General features: G+C 42.2%; 1 protein-coding gene across 12 annotated transcripts in view; it reads right to left on the bottom strand.

The window, feature by feature from the left end:
- Nucleotides 1–11,398: 11,398 nt before the first annotated feature.
- FMR1 (fragile X messenger ribonucleoprotein 1) overlaps nucleotides 11,399–20,112 on the bottom strand; it is a 34,348-nt gene continuing 25,634 nt past the window's right edge. For 2 of the 12 annotated variants that reach the window (XM_027096888.1, XM_027096891.1), the window contains 5 exons: nucleotides 18,738–18,824; nucleotides 16,027–16,222; nucleotides 14,302–14,484; nucleotides 13,723–13,805; nucleotides 11,399–11,856 (listed from right to left, as the gene is read on the bottom strand). In XM_027096888.1, the coding sequence (XP_026952689.1) occupies nucleotides 11,695–11,856; nucleotides 13,723–13,805; nucleotides 14,302–14,484; nucleotides 16,027–16,222; nucleotides 18,738–18,824 (711 nt within the window). In that variant the 3' untranslated portion in view covers nucleotides 11,399–11,694. Of the gene's footprint in view, nucleotides 11,857–13,722; nucleotides 13,806–14,301; nucleotides 15,312–16,026; nucleotides 16,223–18,737; nucleotides 18,825–20,112 lie in introns of those variants that run through there. The other 10 variants (XM_027096890.1, XM_027096894.1, XM_027096893.1 and 7 more) reach the window with 6 other exon arrangements.

Here is a 20,112-nt window from a genome sequence, read left to right as displayed (position 1 = left end):
TAACTCAAGCCAAAAATCTGTAAATCATAATGCTAGTTTCTTCACTCTCCTTTCCCCCCACAAGTAATAATCACTAAGCCCCACTGATTCTATGTCCTAAATATCATAGCAATCGTACCTTTCTCCATTCTCACTGCCATTGCACTGGCTCATTACTCCAACATCCTAGCCTCCCTGCCTCCAGTCCTGCCCCCTTTTAATCTATCTTTGGAAGGTGAATTAAAGAAAATACCACTATATCATGGAGAATGGGCACAATAATAGGTTTAATTGGGATAACTTACAAGCCCAAGTGTTAGTAAGATGAGGTAGGTGGTTTCGAGTTCTGTCAGTATCCCACAGTGAGACATTTGGGGACGGAAATTGATTGGCTTTTTCAGTGGGGTTTCTGAAGTTGGTGAGGATGGCAAAGAAGACGTTGTGAAACAAGGAGCCTCCTAAATAAGAGTACAAAGTTCATCATGAAAACTAGAGTTTTCTGAAACCTCTAGTCATGGACTCCAGACCAAGCCATGAGAAAAAGGTCCCAGGGCTTAGATAGGGAGTGGTTTAGAGCCCTGTGGCCAGCTCCTACAGCTTGCAGTGAGGTATTCAGCCAGAAGTTGGCCACAGTACACACTGTCTAGTCAGTAAATAACCCAAAGCTACGCAGATATCCGACACAATCAGAGGCAAGGAGGCAAGAGTATCTTTGGTAGAGAAACTCCCAGCTATCTCTTTGGTAATCTCCCAGGTGAGCCTTAGAAACACCCCTTGATGGGGGAAAATGCATGTAAAATGGTGATGAACTGCGTCCATAATGCCCCCAAGGACAGCCTACTAATTGCACCAGAGGCTGGGCATATATAGACTGTGCCCACTGGATCTTTGAATACCGAAGAGTTGTGTCGCTACCCGCACGAAGAGGGTCACCCTGTGTCCAAGTGGGAGGCAGTGGAGGCAAGGGAGGCTGTCTTAGCACACAGAAAATCTAGTCCTGGAAGTGGGTGGGAAGCACATAATGTTGCTTTGAGTTGGGTCCAAGGTGACCCTCTGCATCCATTTAGCATGGACATCACAGGATATGGACACATGAGTGTAGAAGGCAAAGGCAAACAGTGGCTGAGGCCACTGCCTGGTAGAAGTGATACCTGAGGCATTGTTTGATAGTGGGATGCTGATAAGATCCCTCACAGACAACTGAAGTTGGGGGTGACATATCTAGCTTTGTGATATTTGGCACTATGGTCACTGCCCCAGACAGGTACAGTCTGTCCATATCTGGATTAGGAAAACGGAGAAGTTATTCACTCCTCAGTGCTCTCCTTGATTCACAGGTTTGAATCTGTCCGTGCCTCACCAGTTGGGGCCCGTGAGCTACCCTCAGGAATGAACCAGACCTGATTTTCTATCCTGGAATGAAAAGTTGCACAGAGACCTGGGCTAACAATTCCTTTACCCAAGGCAGTCTGTTCAGATGAAGGAAGATGGCTTCAGGACAAAGGCGACTTTGTTCATCAGCATAAAAATCACAGAAGTATCCCCCAACTTTCAGAGGAGGTGTGTGGCAAACCCAACATCAGAGTTGTCTGCCCAGTGGGAAAGGACACCAGATGCCATTCCAAATTTGTGTTTATCCACATTTCTGTGATCCATGCAGTAAAACCTTCTTACTCAGCATGGTCAGTGCAGGTCCAAAAAAGGAGGGAAATTATTATTATGTAGTATGGCAGCCAGGCAAGTGTGCCACTCCAGTCCGTTGTGGAGAGCACGATTGCCTAACAGCCCCATGGTGGTGCCCTGCAGGCTCCACAACTGTGTTTGTGCCAAGGCCATATTGCCTATAGACTACTTGCAGTCAGTAATTGAGCACGGTGGAGGTACTAATGCAGATTCGGCTCAAGAACTCCCCATCTGCCTGCGATACTTGGAACTGCGTTATAGTCTAAGATCGTTCTTACCCAATTCTCCTTACTTCCTTTTCCTTCATAGATGTCAGATCTGCATCATGGTCTGAAGTCTCTATTGACCTTCTCTGGCATGTGGCAAAGGTAGTCCGTCAGAGCCTTCACTTTACGTGTGCTATGTGATTGGAGGAGGTGGGCGGCAACCCTATACCTAGAGAGTGTGTCCAGACTATGGAGGGGCAGGGGGGCTGTGAAGTATATCTGCCAGTGTGAGCCAGTCCTATCTTTTGTGGTGTGACCAAGCTAACCCTGAATGCCATGCTTGTGTAGCTGCCACCCAATGCAGGCTCTGGGGGTGCCAGTAGTTTCTTGTGTGTCAAATGACAACCCTTCATGGTGGTTTTGTTACTGTGGTGGGTCTGGATGTGGGTCCCGTAGGTCAATATGGCTATGATGGCTCACAGGCCCGGATGAGTTTCTCATTGCAGATGCTTTGCTTTTCTCAGGATGTGCTCTTTTCTAGGAGACAAGTGCATATGTGACTTATTAACTGAGCTTGTGGGTGAGTTGTGTTTGTTTCTATGGGGTATGACTTTAATAGTCCTGCGTGGCTTAGTGACCTGACTAAAGAGTGAGGCCATTAGCAGCAGCCCCTGAGTCTATGTAAAGGGATATTTCATTCATTGAAGAGTGGAATGCTTTATGACCAAAAAAGCACTGCACTTCCACACAATGTGCAGAGCAGCCAGTGCCAGGGGTTGTCAGCATTTATCACCACATAACAAATGGCTTAGCAGTATTCCACTGAACTTGCTCACCCATCAGTGAAACAGGCTTCCTTGTCTGGTACCAAGTCTCAAAGTTGAGGCCCACTCGAGCCAGTAGCTCAGGCAAAGCAGGCAATAGGGCCATCTCAGTACCTACTGGCTGGGCAGCCACGTGTTCTTGCAGTTGGCTTGACCCCCCGTTGGATGTACCATTTCCATTTCGCATTTTTTTCGGTTCGTTGCACTTTGTCAATTATTAAGCTACTGTATCTCAGTTCCAAACCATCCTTCTACACTCTACTCTATGAGGCTGGGGCTGGGATTCTGCACACCACATTTCTCCTTTGCCGGTGCTGCCTATTAGGGTCTGCCAATAAGAGGCTCTAGAAGGAGACTGGAAGACCATGGTTCTTCACTCTGGCAGGAAGAGTTTGCTCCAGTAGCAGCTGCTGAATCCAATTTCCAGATTCCGATCCCCCCCGCCCCGCTCTCAGAACCAGCATTATCACGTCTCCTTGGTGCTCTAAGCCCAGCCACATGGGGGTCTGCCTGCATGTTATCAAGGTACCTGTACCGACCGATAGTACCCCTTTGCTTGAGATCTGGGTTTTTACTCTGTGGCCCTCATTTTTGAGCCTTTGGGTTCTCACCATCCCAGTCTCCTCCCTTTGTTCCCCCAGGCCTCAGGATGGTAAATGCTTCCCGCAGAACCCACCTCTGTGGAAACTTAATGCTTCTGTTTTGCATTTTCAGTCCTTTAAGGTCTGTTTAACCAATCCCTGTATTAAATTCTCGGTTAAAATCACTGGTGTGATTTCTGTTTTCCCAACTGGACCATCACTGAGACACCCATCTGATGGAATTGATTTCAGTAACAACCCCACTAGCAGGTTGGGAATGTTGGATCTGAGAGTCACACTTTTCCCTTCAGTGAGATAATCTGTCCCCAACAGGGCCAATAATTGTCATTCACAACGCATGTACCATCCAGTAGTGGTGAGATGACACACCCCCAATATTGGCAGAGTCTTCTTGTCAAGAGACATCAGATGTGAGACTGGTCACAGATAATTAAAACTCCAAGGGATCAGAATGAGTTGGGGGCGGGGCGGAGCTGGTATTGTTTCATTGCTTCTGTGGCTGCTTCCTGCTGGGGTCCCCAATCGAATTTGGCTACCCTTCTGGTGACTTACAGATTCTTGAGTAACATTCCTATGTGCAGGATGTGCTGCCTCTAATACCCGAAGAGGCCAAACAGGCGATAAGGGCTCCTTCTGTGTAGTTAGTGTTTGAAAGGTCAGCAGTTTTTCCTTATTAGGTTGTGGAATATCTCTTTGGGCTGCTGCTCAGATAGCCCCCAACTTATGCACTCCAGTGGCCTGGCTCCGATATCTATCTTCATTCAAGGCCCTGCCACTTGCGCTTAGAGAGCATGCATTATGGTGAAAAGTTTCCTCTGGGCGCCACTATGGAAACTGTCATCAATGGAATGGAATGGGCTTTCCCAACGTATTATTGATATATTGCAGTATTGCTGGGGAAGTTCAACATGCCTGAGGTAGGACAGTAAAAGTGAGCTCCCTGCTCTGCCAAGTGAAAACAAAATAATTTCTTTTTTCTTCTTGGAGAAATCTAGAGCAAGGAACATGAGCAATGTCTAGGGCTATTCTGTCCAAGAGTAGTATAATGTGAGCCACACGTGTAATTTTAAATTTCCTAGTAGTCACTATATTAAAAAAAAAGGTAAAAAGAGACAGGTATAACTAATTTTACTAACATGGCTCAGTTAACCCAATAGATCCAAAATATTAATATTTCAGCACTTAAATATAAAAAATAGGTATTTTTCATTCTTTTTCTCAAACTAAGTCTTCAAAATCCGTTCTAAATACATGCATTCTAAATACACTGAGAATTGCACATCTCAATTCAGACTAGCCTTTGATCGCTCAGCAGCTACATGTGGCTAGTGGCTGAAGGCCCGGACAGTGCAGCTGCCGGCCACATACTGAGTGCCGGTAATGGATGCAGTCAGTTCAGTCACCTACTGGTATATCAAGTGCTTTGAGTGACATGGCGGCCACTATTAAAGCCACAATGATCTGCAATCAGGGGCCACAGACACTGGATTTACTCACTGGCTACACAGGCTGGGAGTTGGAAGGTAGTATGCGCTACCACTCCCTCCTGGCAACGGAATAAGCCTTGCGGGTTGTCTTTCTCACCTACTGGTACTTGATACTGTTTCAGCTGCACAATCCTGGCAGGCTTTGAAAATACAAGAGGCTCTGTAGTCACCAGGAGGGATGGCGATGACCACACCCACCCGGCAGATGAGGGTACTATGCTGGATTGAGGGAACCCAGCATGTCTGTACCAATCCTGCAGTCTGACAAAGGGACCATGAGCACGGTCCCATCAAAGGGGCCAATGGCATCTGAAGCAACTGTGCCAAGTCTCTGGGTGTAAGTAAAACCAGTCTCAAATCCTGCCAGAGAAACTTACTGTGGACCCATCGGGTCCAAGAATGACAGCTCCTTGGGCTCCAGTGGCTGCCAGGTCTGCAGAATCCTCCCCGCACCTAAGTTCCGGAAGACATGGACTAGGGCACAAACTCAGCAATCCCTATGACGAGGGCGGAGGACTGGCCCCCAGGCCGAGTTTGCTCTTGAGGGCACTCAAATCTGGATTGAAGGGCCCTCTAGCAGTCGGGCTAGAAAATCAGTCTCCTGGGTAGCACAGAGGCCTGTGGGGCTGGGGAGTCTCATTCCAGCTGCATTAACGTGTGCTTAACTGCTTCGCTTCCTCCCCTGCACCCTTCTCCAAGGACACAGGAGGCGGCTTTGGAGACTTGCCGTCCAGGTAGTGGGAAAACTAACGGCCTTCATCACCCAGGATCTCCTTGCGTCAGCTCTCCACAGGGGTCTCCTTGATGCCCGCTCAAAAATCAGTCATTTTTGATTCCTGCACCCCTACCTCCTCTCTGCAACCTCTTTAGAGTGTTTTTCCCATCTCTCCTTCCTTAGCAATCCCTTTGTTCAAGGCCCAGAGCCATAACAGTGCTGCCTGAGGGAGCCTCAGAAGGACGCCTGGAGTGTTCGCCTCCGGCCTTTTCATTTTTGCTGGGTCCTGGGGCAACTTTTACAGGGCCCCTTATCTCCTCTTCCTCTTTTGGGTGGGGCCTAAATCAGCACCGAAGGATTATCCCATCCCTCACTCCCGGGTAGAAGCAGCAAAGTTAGGGACGTCCTGCTCATGTAAGATCCCACTGGCTTCTCCAGCGTTCTCTGAATTAAGGTCACTTGCTCGCAAGTTATCCCTGACGCCCAGGATTTTCATACCGTCGGTCTATAGTGCCAACGTGCCTCAAAGCAGCTGCGACCTCAGTAGGGAAGTCTCCTCTTTGTGGCTACGTGAATCTGATTTCCCCGAGCATCCGATGCAAGCCCAGGGCAGGCACATGTGCTCTCTCCCCATTGGCTGGACTAGCCAATTCATTCAGCAAACGGAAATCTGGTGGTAAACCTCAAATGCTGGCCATTCAGTGCCACTTACCTCATGGGTGTAGCTTCTTCATCACGCAAGCTGTTCAAGCCTCATGGGACTGCTGTGACTATTGTTGGGAGTCCAGTTCCCTGTGTTTTGAAGCCCCTCGGTCTGGACCTCAATCCCTCACCCTCTGCCTAATAAGCCCCTGGGCGGTACACTGCACAGTGCCAGGTTTCATGTCTGAGATTAGGTTGCATCTACTGTTCCAGTGGCACTTGAGACCAAGGGCTCTTTTCTGTCAACTTCTTTTCCCTGAGGGCTCACAGGGCTGACTAACTTGTAGGGAGGGCCAAGGGATGGAAGAGTCTCTATCTGCCTCACATGGAGGACTTTCCAGAGCCTCTGTGGCACATGGTATGGCCCTAGACCAAGGCCGAAACACGTTCACCAGTGATTTCAGCTCAGCTAGGCCTCCCACCGCTAGCCCTAGGAGGGGTGTTGTGCAGCCCTCGTATGGCTTAGTTGATCCCTTTTGCAGTTTCCCAAAGGCCAGAGCTGGAATAAGTGGAGTTTGCCTCATGTGGGGCACTCACGTGGGTCACGATCTGTGTGACTCGGTGGGTGAAGGCAAACAGCACACCAGCATGCAAGAGGGGAAGGTTTTAATGAGGGAAAATTACCAGTAAGGGTCAGGAAGGAGAGGCATGTGGACGCCCATTCTCTCCCGCAGAGACACATGCAAAGGCCGCCCCCCCCCCCCACCCCGCGTGCTGCATCCCTGGGGCTGGGCTCCAGGGGAAGGTGTATCTTCCCTGGGAGTCTACCTTTCCACAGGGCAACGCTGATGGTGGTGGCCTTGCAGGCAAAGGATCAAACCAGGGCTCAAATGCCAGCTGTCAGGGGAGCTGTCTGGGAACACAGCCTGCTAGCACCTGTGACCTTTGGGAAGCTGGATTTGGACTGTGGGGCAGAGGAACGTCCAGGAAGTTGGATGTGGGCCCAGTCCCTCCTGCTAGGTGGTTCCAGGCGACCTGACAGAGGCTCCTGGAGTGGTGGGCAATCCTGCCTGTCCCTCCACACTCTTCAAGTGTAAATCTGATCTCGTTTAAAACCCTTCAAAGGCGCCCAAAAGCCAAACCTCTAACATGGCACGTAGGCCTTCCTTGGCCTCATCTCTCGTCTCACCTCTCTCACTCTCTACCTCAAATTCCGTGGCCTAGCCACACTGAAGCTTCGGGAAGCTTCCCAAACTGACTTTTTCATGCTTAGATCAATGGCCCCAGCCCTTTTTATCCTGGCTAACCTCTCCAACCTGTCCTCCGGCTTAGGTAAGATTTCACTTTATCCGAGAAGCCCTTTACTGACTCCTCGCCACCCTGATTTGGGTTGTTTCTATGTGCTCCCACCTCACCCTGTGCATCTTAGTACTTACTGTACCATGTGCTGGAACTGCCCACTGACTCACTGAGCTCTCCCACTCGACACTAAGCTTCTTGAAGGCCTGAAATATTATCTCTGTATTCCCAAGAAGCCTGTGAAGTGCTTGCTATATAGCGAATGTGCACTAAATATTTAATGAGAACCAGATGAAATCAGGCGGGTGCTTCGTTAACAATTACTCTGTAGTTTTCTCCATATAAAACATGAATACCTTCTTAATGCATATACGACTTTGGAGTTAGGATACCTTAGCAACCACTTACTTAGCCCATGAAGAAACTGGAACCTGGAGAGGTGACATGACTCTTCTAGCAACCACCGAGCTAGTCTACGGCCTGGTCAAGTGTGGGATCTACCTCCTGATTCCTCCCTCTTCACAGTATAATTCCTTAGGTTCCTTTTTATCACGTAGTATCCATGCTGAGCTTGCAACTTTTAATGATATATATTCCTTGAGCACTAGTACTCTGTTCTTTGATGTAATACCTTACAGGTTTTGATCTCCAAGGAAATCTGACAAAGATGCCTTAGTATTTACCAAAAATAACACTGGAATTTTTTTCCTCCTCTTACCATAAACCATCTATGTTCTGTATGATACTGAACAATGATGATATACCCCAAGTTCTCAGGATTGCATGTAACCTTCTTCTGTTGACACTTACATCTTCCTTCCAGTTTTGGACCTGTAATCAAGCGTATGGTATATAGAAATTGGTGGGAAGACCTTTAGGCACTTAGTTTTGAAGCCTATCTTTAATCATTTAGCAAGTGCAACTTGCAAAGACTTTTGATGCCTCTCCCATTAACATAGAACTCATCAGCATAAAATACAGATTTCCCCGTTTCTTCATGGAAAGTTCTGAGAGAAATGGAAAGTAGATCTCTAAATAGCCCCCAATAAAATTTTTAAACAGCCCTAGATAAACACACAGAGGGAAAGACGATCAAAATTTAAATACTGGTACACATTAAGCCTTCTGAGCAATCAAGACTAGCATCTGGTAATGGCTATTTCAGAATAACTGCTTATCAGAGGCATCAGAGGGTCATGAGGGAAAGATGCTATTTATGGCCATGAACCAAACTGGCTCAAAAGTGATCAAATCGGTATATTGACTCTAAAAGGCACTATATTCCTAACCACCAGGAACGGGAAGATCATGGTCAGATGGGAGAAATGCCTCCGAGTGAGCCAAGTTGAGTCTCAAGCCTGCCGCCACCAATAGGTTGTTCACGTGTAGCGAGCACTGAAATGCGAGACCAGGAAAACCCAACAAAGTTACTTGAGGATGGCTGCTATTTTTCAACATAGACATATTTAATATTTTCCAAATGGCAAGGGAAGTTTATGTGTGCTCAGACAAGAGTATGTGTTTAACACGGTTTAGTAGCATACTATGTAATTAATGTGTTCAAATTCTCTAACTGGGGATATGCAGAATTAGTTTCAAATATCTACTTTTCTGCTTTTTAAGGGCACATAAAAGATTATTTGCAAGGCATAATGTATGCTTTGCATGATTAATACCTCCCCCCATCGTTAATTTTTGTTATATTTAGAAATTTAAGACCAGGAGCAAACATCTGTCAGACTAATTTTTTGCTTTTTCATAAGTGCAACTTTTTAATAAAAATTTACATCTAGATAAACAATCTTCAGATTTTTGAAACTTTAATAAGATTTTAAAAACATGACTTTGAACTGAAAAACATACACGTTTAGCACACAAATATTGTAATATGAATAAACTCCAACTCCGTTTGAAAACATGTGACTCAAATTACAGTTTTAGAAGTTAGTAATTCACATTTAAGCAAGTTAGCGCCTTGCTGAATTCAGCCTTTGTAAAAAAGAGACTTAGTGCATATTGTAATGGCACAATGTGCTTTTGTACCATTTTGTTGACTTTTTTCACCTTATTAAACAAGATCAAGTTCTTGAAAGTTGGTAGATAACGGCTAACTTCCTATGACATGTGAAATTTCCAATGGTAATACAGTTACATTTTGTAACAGAACGTTTTATAGATTTCTTTTCCTATCTTAAAATTTTAAAAGCAATCATTTGTAAGGATTGCATCAACGTCAATTTAGCAGAGGAAGATCAAACTTTATTGAAACTGCTTGCATACAAAATATATTGCACTATAACCAAACAAATGTCAACATAAAATCCAATCTGTTGTTGCTAATATGTACAGAGAATATTGCCCAAGAGCAGTTACATTACAAGGTCATTCTACCTTGGTTAATTATCTACAGTATTTTAAACCAAACAGCTTACAGATGATGTGTGCAAGGTACCAATTTCTGTTTTCAAATACTATACATTCCCAGAATAAATAACTAGAAATCAACATTAATGTTTGGCAATACTTTTAAAAGACTTTTTAATATTCTTGAAATCATGTGCAGTTTGTTGCCATTTTTATATGCTTATTTGTATGCAAGGAAAAGTAACCGTAAAATGAAAATTCAAAGAAACAAACCCACAAAATACATCAGAGGCAGAACTTCGGTTTGTACGGCTCTGTACAGATTCAGTGGTACCCCTACTTGGAGTTATTTTTTAAGAAAAATATAACATCTTAGAGTGAAGGTCCTTCACATATTTTTCCTCTGTAAATCTTGTTCATAAGAAAAAAAAAAAAAAAAGAGAGACTCAAACCCAAAATCCAACACATCAAAAAACTAAAGAAAAAAAGTATCATTTGTTAACCAATCCTAGTCTGCTTTCCAATTCTGCTTATACATTTGGACCTAATATTTCGAAGTTTACAAAACATTTAACCTGCTTCCATTGTTTCTTAGACAAAGTACCTGTACTTCACAGGATTATTATGCACACATGGAAATGACCTTCCTATCTCCCCCAAATAAGCTTGAAATTAAAGTATGAAAAACTTCACAAAACATGGGGAGGACAAAATAAAAACAGCTCTAATTTAAAACTGGTCATCAGGCCAAAGAGAAGGCATATCCTACTAACTCTTGACCAGGAAGATTTGCTCCTAGCTGAAAATGTTTTAGCCTCTCTCAAATGAAAAGACAGTTATTTCTTCTCCTGTCTATATAGAAAAATTACACATCCCTCTCAATAACACTATTTGTCAAACTTCAGTGCAACAAAACAAAAACAAAAACAAGTCTTATTCTTTATACTGCCTAACCTGATGTTTATGTAAGAAAAAAAAATATGGAAAGCATGCATTCTTCTATAAAGTACTAATGTTTGACAGGGTTTGCTACATCTTTTAACATTTAGTGTTTCCAACTTATCTTCCCTGAACTCTGCATCCAAATATAATATTCCTACCTGCCAAGATATAAAAAAGGCACAGATCATACAACTTTTTTTTTGCTAATGAAAATGACAAACGTCACATCACACACATCTCAGGGTCCACTAAAATACTGGAAAAGTGGACCAAAACATAAACTGACACAGGACATGAAATGTCATTGGCCTTCCATATGAGACTGAAAACAGAAGTGTAATATGATTACCATAAATGCTATTTATTCAGAAAAACTGAAATGTACCAGTGAGTTATCACCCAACGCAGGGTAACGGTCCAAATTAAGAAAGAATACCACTGCTTGGTATTTAAAAAATAAACCAAACGAAAATCCTGTCCTGAAGTGCTAAGTATACTTAATTACTTAAAAGTAATGTTTCAGGGGCTTCTCTGGTGGCGCAGTGGTTGAGAGTCCGCCTGCCGATGCAGGGGACGTGGGTTCGTGCCCCGGTCCGGGAAGATCTCACTATGCCAGGGAGCGGCTGGGCCCGTGAGCCATGGCCGCTGAGCCTGCGCATCCGGAGCCTGTGCTCCGCAACCGGAGAGGCCACAACAGTGAGAGGCCCGCGTACCGCCAAAAAAAAAAAAAAAAAGTAATGTTTCAAAATTTTAAGATCTGTTTCTTTGTGCAAATCTGAAAACTGTTGCTTATGGCCAATATGACAAAAAATAAAATTCTTAACAGAACTGGTGTTCATTTCATGCCCTGTGCCACCTTGCCTACTATTTGTCTTTGGCCTAACAAAGTTTCTAATATGGAATAAGAATTACGGAAATGGTATAGGGAATATAACTCCAGAATTATGCCGTTTAGGGTACTCCATTCACAAGTGGTTGCTGACCATCCGCGCTGTCTGGCTTTTCCTTCTTCTGGTTACGATCTTTACCCGTACGCAGCCGGTTACCTTCACCGGAGGTATTCTGTAATGTTTTAGTGTGGACACTCCTTTCATTATTGCAGTCAACTCTGATCTAAAACAAGTTACAGTTGTTATATACACAGACCATATCCTACTGTAATCTGTAATTGGCCTGATGAGAAATTTAAGCCCGAAGGGTAAATTCCACATCTTAAAAGGGGGATATGGGGGTGAGAATAGAAGAAGTGCAAGAAATTATGGTCAGGTAGGATCTTCATTTGGTTTCTGATTTTAAAACACTCTTCTTTAACTGGAACACACTGGTCATCTCACTGTGTCCAAAGTTAGATAAAAACTCACAATCCTGCCATGTCTTCTTCTAAGCTTTAGCTGACATCTTTCTGTCTATCATGAGTATAATTAAGTTTCCTTACACTGAGGGCTCTCACTGTCTTACAATAAAAAAAAATACGAGCGTTGGTTTCTAGTAGCTTCAGTAAGGCTACTTACTTGCCTTCAGTAAGGCAAGTCAGATGATCATACAACTTGAACTCTGAAGAATAAGAATGGTACAGGGAAATTTGAAGACACTAATGTGTGGAAGAACTGGAATCCCAGGAAGAGTGTAGAGATGAATACAATTTAAAAAATAATATTCTGAGATTTATGCAATATTTTAAGTGCCAACACTGAACACTTAAACACTGCTAAATAGACTTCTAAATGCTGTACAAAAGGAAGATAATATTGACAAATGGGCCTAAAACAATTACAAATATTGATCTGCTTCAAGTACAAATGTGACATATAATCCCAAAATGGTCTGCTGTAATTTCAAAGTGTGTTTAAGTGTTGGTCCTGGGTGACTGTTTTAACTGTTGGGTTGTGAAGAGCGGAATTATAAAACTGGTACATAAATGCCTTACTTCTCTGTAAGGCACATGTGTGTGCATTATTTCATCGATCTCTATCTACGTCTAAGGTCTTTTCTATGCTGGTCCTTAAGAACCAGCCAATGGTTAACACCTACTTCAACCGCTATGAATTCTAAGAAATACTCCATCATGGAGTTTCTGCCCTTAAAAATCATCTCTCACTAATCTTGGGTATTGGTCCCAAACCAATCCATAGGCATGAAGGAACCCTAACTACTTGGATTAAGTCTTCAGAATTAAAGAAGCAGCAGAAGAGAACATGGGTTCTGGGAATCAGATACCAGTATTCAAATATCACTCTACCGTATGCCATCTATGTGATTCAATCTTTCTAAACATCAGTTTACTCACCTATAAAACAGAATAATAAAACTTTTTACACTTCAGGGGGCTGCTGAAAGATTAAGTAAGATAAAACACACACAGAGCACTCAGCAAAGGTGTCTGTCTGGACACGCTCAGGGGTAATTTTCAAATTACTTAACAATGGGTTCGGCACAGGTGATTACCACTTGAGATGGGGTTCTCAGAATAGAGGCTGGCTGTATATAAGCAGCTGACTGATTCAGCAAGTACCAGCTGAGTGTCAACAGCCCTGTGTATCATGATTATTACCCTTGAGCCAGACACCTTTTTTCCCTTACTTTCCACTCAAAGAGGACACTCTATCCATGTAACTCAGGGGAGGAGGGACCCACAGGGCTGATGCAAGTCTCTCTTGGTTCATTCCTGGATGTTTCTTTTCTTGGGCAGTTGGTGGGGGGGGGTGGGGGGGCGGTTGGACCACCAATGTGGTATTGAAGTCACACTGAGGCTGCAAAGTCTTCAGAAATACTGAGACTGCATATTCTCTCGAGAAATCTTCTTTGTATACTTGTCGCAAAGGACTAAGACTGCCCACAAATGTAGTGTTGAAAGGAAAATATTTCAATGTACCAAATTCACAACCTTTGAACATGCTTAAAAATCAAGTAAAATAAACTCATACATCTCAAAGTACTGTAACTCAAACAACTGAGATGGAAAGAGGCACACAGGTTTACCTGGAGGGATCCATCTGCGGCTCTTCCTTTAGCCTCTCTTGGATTACGTGGACGATTATCTGTTCGGGAGTGATCATCGTTTCCTATAGGGACGTTTTTAAAAGGTTCGATGGTCACTGATTCTGACATGCTTATTGCAAGTTCTTTGTTCCCCCATCCTCAATTTATTTAGATCCACCACAGAATCTAACATAGGATCAACAACCTAGTGATTCCAGTTACACACTGGCTAATAACCTAGCATGCTACCAAGGAACAGAAAATATTTCTAAGGCATCACAATTCTGCATCAGCTGTTACAGGTCAACCTGAGCTAATGATCAGACTGTGATGTTTAGAATACCAGAAGAGGTGAAACTAGTTATCAGTGTTAATTCATGTATTTATTCTATGTGAACCAGAGGGAAAGGAAGGCTGCCTAATATTGCCAATTGCATGAGCCTTTCCCATGGTGACGAGTACAAAACCAGAGAAATGGGGGTCTTGGTAATACATCACTGAATCAGCAAGGTTCTTCATAGAACTTCAGACAGCTGTTACAACTGACCTTCATTTCTCGACTAATGAAAACCTCTGTACCTTTGAAGCCACCTCCGCGTCCTCTTCCTCCCTGTCCTCTTCCTCCACCTCCACGCCGTCGCCCGTCTCCTCTGCGCAGGAAGTTCTCCCTCTCTTCCTCTGTTGGAGCTAATGACCAATCACTGAGTTCATCTCTGTGGTCAGATTCTGTTTCAGAAGCATTTGATGCTTCAGAATTAGTTCCTATCGAGAGTTAAAAGTTATATACCGTTGTCCGACTTAAAAAAAAAGTTAGGTTAACAGAAGCTTCCAGAGACGTTTCAGGGGTAATCCATTACTCTTCCCAATTTATAAGCCCACCAAAGAGTATTATCACCTTCCATTTTGTAAAACAAATTATCTTAAATTCAAAATGAAGGTCTCCACAATATTTGAGGTAATTTTTGTTTTAAACATTTTTGGTTCTCATTAAAAAAAATAAAAGATTTTATTAGCCATCTAAGTTCAAACCTGAGTATGCCACATCATTAAACAGCTGTGCTCCTTTAAACATCTGTGCTCTCTGGAGGAAAAGTTGTCTACAACAGTTAAATGCAATACCTTGATCAACAAAACCTCTATAAAGAGGGTTCCTTTTAACAAGGTTTGGCCCAGGCACAGAGGGGAATGCATACATTTTGGTCACCTCAGAGAGGGTGGCAAAGGTGGCCACCATGGCTACTATCTCAGGGAAGGGTCTCTTGTGCGATAAGGGATTGGACCTAGCTGAATGGGGATATGCTTGCCTGATGCTTGGTCCACAACCTTCCCTCCCACTCCCACTGGGATAATTGATCATTATAAAGGATTTATTGTAATAAACTTGTTATGCCTGAGGGTCTGGGTTAATGACATAAGGGATGGGAGTGGGGAAAAGAGCTCCACGGTGACGGGGGACTTCAACAGCATAAAGAACAGACTGCTGGGAGAGGGATTAGGGGTTAGGTTCAAGGTTGGCCTTAGGAGTAGGTGTCTCTCTCCCCGACTCCAGAATATCAGCTCTACTACCTCTCTCTCTTCCTCTGTTGGAGCTAATGACCAATTATAGCTTCACCATTATAGCTTCATTCCTGTGGATCTTGAAGGCTTTTCCATCTTAAAGAGTTCCTTTTTGAAATGCAAATATTTGTGAGATGGATTATACCTTATACCATCATAAGCAAGTTACATAGTAGATACACAGTTGAGCAAGAAAGACAGTAGGCACTGGCAGTGGGACAGCGTTCAATGAAAGGTACTGGGAGAGAAGAAAGAAGCACTGAAAGAAGAGCTGAGAAGGCAAAGAGAAGCTTCGCCTACTTCTTGACTGTGCCTAGGGCTGACTTTGGCCATGCCACTCAAAATCACCTGACGAGCCACAGGATGCAGACCCCTGATTTACACAGTCCATCCAGCAAGTATGACCAGCACATGCCTGACAAAAAATGAGCCACAGTACACAAATGAAAAAAGTTTTGGCTATACAGTAATAAAATCAGGAAAGGCCTTAGGAAAGTCATCAACGTACAAGGGCTTAAGCAGATTTATCCCCAGTCAGAATGTGGACAGACTCACACCTGCCCTGTGAACTCTATGTGTTATTATCAGGTTTTTACTCTATGTCTCTTGCAACACAATTTGACGCACTGTGAATTGGAAACCATGTAGTGAGAAACTGTTATAATGGGGTTCTAATGAGTATTAGAGATTAGCAGCTATTAAGTCTAGGAACAGATAAAGTTACTGAGTAAAATGCTTAGTTTGTACCTGAAGTATATCCAGGACCGCGTCTGCCGTGCCCCCTATTTCTGTAAGGTCTACTACCTCGACCCATTCCTTGACCATCATCAGTCACATAGCCTTTTTCCTTATCTGTACGATTTGGTGGTGGTCTAGAACTAGCTCCAATCTGTCGCAACTGCTCATCAATTTGTAATCTCTCCAAACGCAACTGGTCTACTTCCTATTTAAAATATACAAGATAACAGTAAAAATAGTTTGACATTTTACTTAAAAATACCTTTCTCCTTTTCATCAGATAAAAAGTATACTGGAAATATTTCAATTTCAGTTCTAAATTTATAGTAAACACTGTTACACAGAATTATCAGGAAATTGAATGGTCTCCTTAAAAATAAATTTACTATAGATAACATATTATTGATGTCCAGAATTAGAGATATAACAAAAATACTAAGCATTAAAATTATACTGATAGAATTTAAAGTTATTTAATTTGGCACTATTATCCGATAGATCTGCTAAGGCACAAATATGCTAGTTTTTGGACCTCTTGATAATAGGATATTGAATAAAACAACTCTAAAACGTATGAATACAGATAAATGACATTTAAGGTTTAACCAGCTAACCTTAAAAATCACACATTGTAAATAATCTTAATTGAAATAGATTTGCCACTTAATATCTTAATTAACAAAACATTGAGTCTGGGCCATCTTCTGCTTTCAAAGAACATATACTATGGCAGGTCTTTGGACGTGACTATACAATTAAGAGACAATTATCTTCGATGAACTGAAAATGTTTATATTCCTTATATAGGGGAACTATTTAACAGTTGACAAAAACAAGTTGGATATCTTATATCATGCCTTGAAAACCTCTTAAAGACTACAACTCTGCTAGAACAAGTATGACGAACAGTATAGTCAGTTGATCAAAATATACACCTGGGGTCCATTAACAGACCCTCACACACAATGCTTCCAATATGTTGGGTTCTGTCAAATCCAGATGAAGTCTCAATTCTAACCCTTCTTCCAATCTACCCATAAGCATCTGTTTACTAGCTATAGGGAACTGGATCCACAACTAGAGTAGCACTGGGTGTCTCAGTCAAGCAGACGCCGTCATAGGGACCGTCCACATGAACAGTCACTGGGGAAGCCTCTGTAAAGCTAGGTTCCTAAAATCTTGGTTATGGCAGCCTCAGGAAAAGGGCAGGTAAGAATCTAGATGAGCTTCATCTGTGCTCTGAACCAGAATTTGTTTTACAGAGGACTTGAACAAAGAAGAGACCGCAGCTGAGTGAGTGGCTTACTCCAAAAGTACAGTTAGAGCTCATGGAATGGGTGTATCTTGCAAAACAGAATGGTAGTCCAGGTTATCCCACTGGGGCAAAGCAGTCACCTTTTGGTGAGAGATGCCAAGCCCACTCGAGGGAAGATCTGGTGATGGAAAGAATGGCAACAACAGGACAGCTGCTGATAACCAAAAAAGATACTCAATTGTGAAGAACAAATCAAAAGATCTAAGGAAGAACATTAGTCAAAAGAACGAGGGACTGATACAATGCAACCCTAACTCTCCAGGTCTTCAAAATTATTTAAGCTAAGAATATGAAGAAAAACACATACAACAGATTACACATAAAACACACTTTAAAACAAAAGTGAATAAGCAAATCAATGGGGTATCCTATCCATGCAAACCTTGCTGGATGAAACCTCCCCACTTGCAATTATTAACTGACCACCATAAGAATGATAAGAAGTGCCTAGCTATTGTATTTTCCTTCCTTGTTTACATATAACTATAAATTATTTAATTTTATTTCTTTAAGAAATCAGCAAAAAAATTCTTATTAAGATAGCATCATAAATAAAATAGAAACTTGGATTGCTTTAAAAATACTATTTAGTACCAGTTACAATGTATTTTTGATACATATGGATACAAAGAAGAAATTATAAAAGTGACATGGGTGAAATTCTATTTTATCGAATTACAGAACATTTGGCCAAAAGAAATTTTAAAAAGCACCTAGTCTAGGGAGGTGATTTGCCTATAGACACAGAGCTAGTTCATGGAAGAAGAGAGACCCCAAGCAAATCACTGGATTGCCAATCCAGTGCTCTTTCTGCTATGCCTTGCAGCCTCCTCGTTCCTGCTTTCCAGTTTGTAAGCTAGAGGAGGCATAACTGTACAAATACTAACTAAAATGTGCATTTATAAAACAACACAAATTGTTTCTATTTTGTAATAACAGAGTATAGAGAAAATTACGAAGGGTAAACATTTAAACAGAGGACTTCATGAAACCCTGGGATTTCCTTGATAAATGACATAAAAGGGACAACAAAGGCAAGTGTTACAGACACGAAATTTGTCCTGGAAAAAACTCACAAGGGCTAGAAAGGATCAATGGGATGAAATGTATTTTTGACAGGATTGTCTAAAGTGAGTATAAGGGTTTAACAGAAGAATAATGGGAAATAGGGGAGTTTCTTGAGAACTGGGATACTGGTCCTTAAATTTATAATGATGGAAAACTGACGTGTTTTCAGAAGGAATATAATAAGCTAAACGAAATGAACATTTTTTTCTATTATCTTTTACAGGTCTTTGATTATCATGTACAGGCTAGTATGAAACTTAATTGCTTTAAGACTTACTATGGAGTTTTTATATTTTAGTGCAAAAGGTTTCAACGTTAAAGTTCTTCCTGTCCTCACCTTTAAATAGTTCAGGTGATAATCCAGAAGAACAGTGGCATTAGCGATGCTGTCTTTTGTTCCCACAAAAACAAATGGTACCATACCCTGAAAAAGAGATGGCAACAATAATCCTATAAAATTAATGGTGAATTAATCTGAAAAATGCAAATAATGACTAAATCCCTAGCACAGGGTCTGACAAACAGTAAGTACATGAAAGTTTGTTGAAAATATAAACCAATACCTAAAAACAAAAGTAGTTGGTATATTTTACCCACCTACTGTGTATAAGGACAGATCAGTATAGCAACCCTTAAATCCATCAGGTTACTATGATATAAACACTACTAATAAATGTTGGTAAACTCATAAATTATGTAACTCAAAATTATATAAGCTTTAACATGAGAAGCATAAACAAAACGAATACTTTAAAATACTCTAAATCATTTACTACAGATTTTATCTAGATCAAATTCTTTAAAAAATAATTCAAAATTAGATACCAGGGTACAAAAGTAGAAACTAAATCAACTTTGCTAGCCGAGTCAACAGAGTACAAACAAAACACAAACAAGAAGAATAAGAAATTAAAATGCACTTAGTAATTATTCTGTGGGGGGAAAAAAAACTAGGCACATCCATGAGCATAAAATTTAGCATTTCAATATACTTCCATAATGCGCTCTGAACATAGTAAAGGACTGAATCATCAGGAAAGTTTGATCTCTCTATGGTACTACTTTAATATAAGGATAGATTTTAAAAAAGGAGTAGACTAAAAATGTATACTTCTAGCCCATCAGTACAAATGAGAAAAAAACTATTTCTTGTCACAGTTATAGGGAAGCCTAGGCCAGTTGTGCAAACTAATAGCTGGCAATTATGACATTCAAAGTTAAGAATAATTCAATATTCGGCTACTGATGAAATTCACATGGTTACTGATATTCACAAGTGACTAAAGAAAAGCACACAGGAGCTTTGATGTAGATACATTAGAATTCTCTAGGTGAAGTTTCTAGGTGTGAGAAGCCAAGAAGCTTACAAGTATCACCCTTCTAAAAAGAGCATTCAGGGCTTCCCTGGTGGCCCGGTGGTTGAGAGTCCGCCTGCCGATGCAGGGGACGCGGGTTCGTGCCCTGGTCCGGGAGGGTCCCGCATGCCACGGAGCGGCTGGGCCCGTGAGCCGTGGCTGCTGCGCCTGAGCTTCCAGAGCCTGTGTTCCGCGACGGGAGAGGTCGCGGCGGTGAGAGGCCCGCGTACCGCATTTAAAAAAAAAAAAAAAAAAAAGAGCATTCATTTGATAGGTGTGGGTACCGCTGGGCTGCTTTTGTTTGCTTGCGCTCAGTACACAGAGTCTTACATGCATGTGGGGTTGAAATAGGTTTTT

The sequence above is a fragment of the Aethalodelphis obliquidens genome, unplaced genomic scaffold (genome assembly GCF_003676395.1).
Source record: "Aethalodelphis obliquidens isolate GAN/ISIS:26980383/991018 unplaced genomic scaffold, ASM367639v1 scaffold110, whole genome shotgun sequence".
NCBI lineage: Eukaryota > Metazoa > Chordata > Mammalia > Artiodactyla > Delphinidae > Aethalodelphis > Aethalodelphis obliquidens.
Note: the sequence above shows the minus strand (reverse complement) of the source record. Positions and strands in the feature narration are given on the sequence as shown.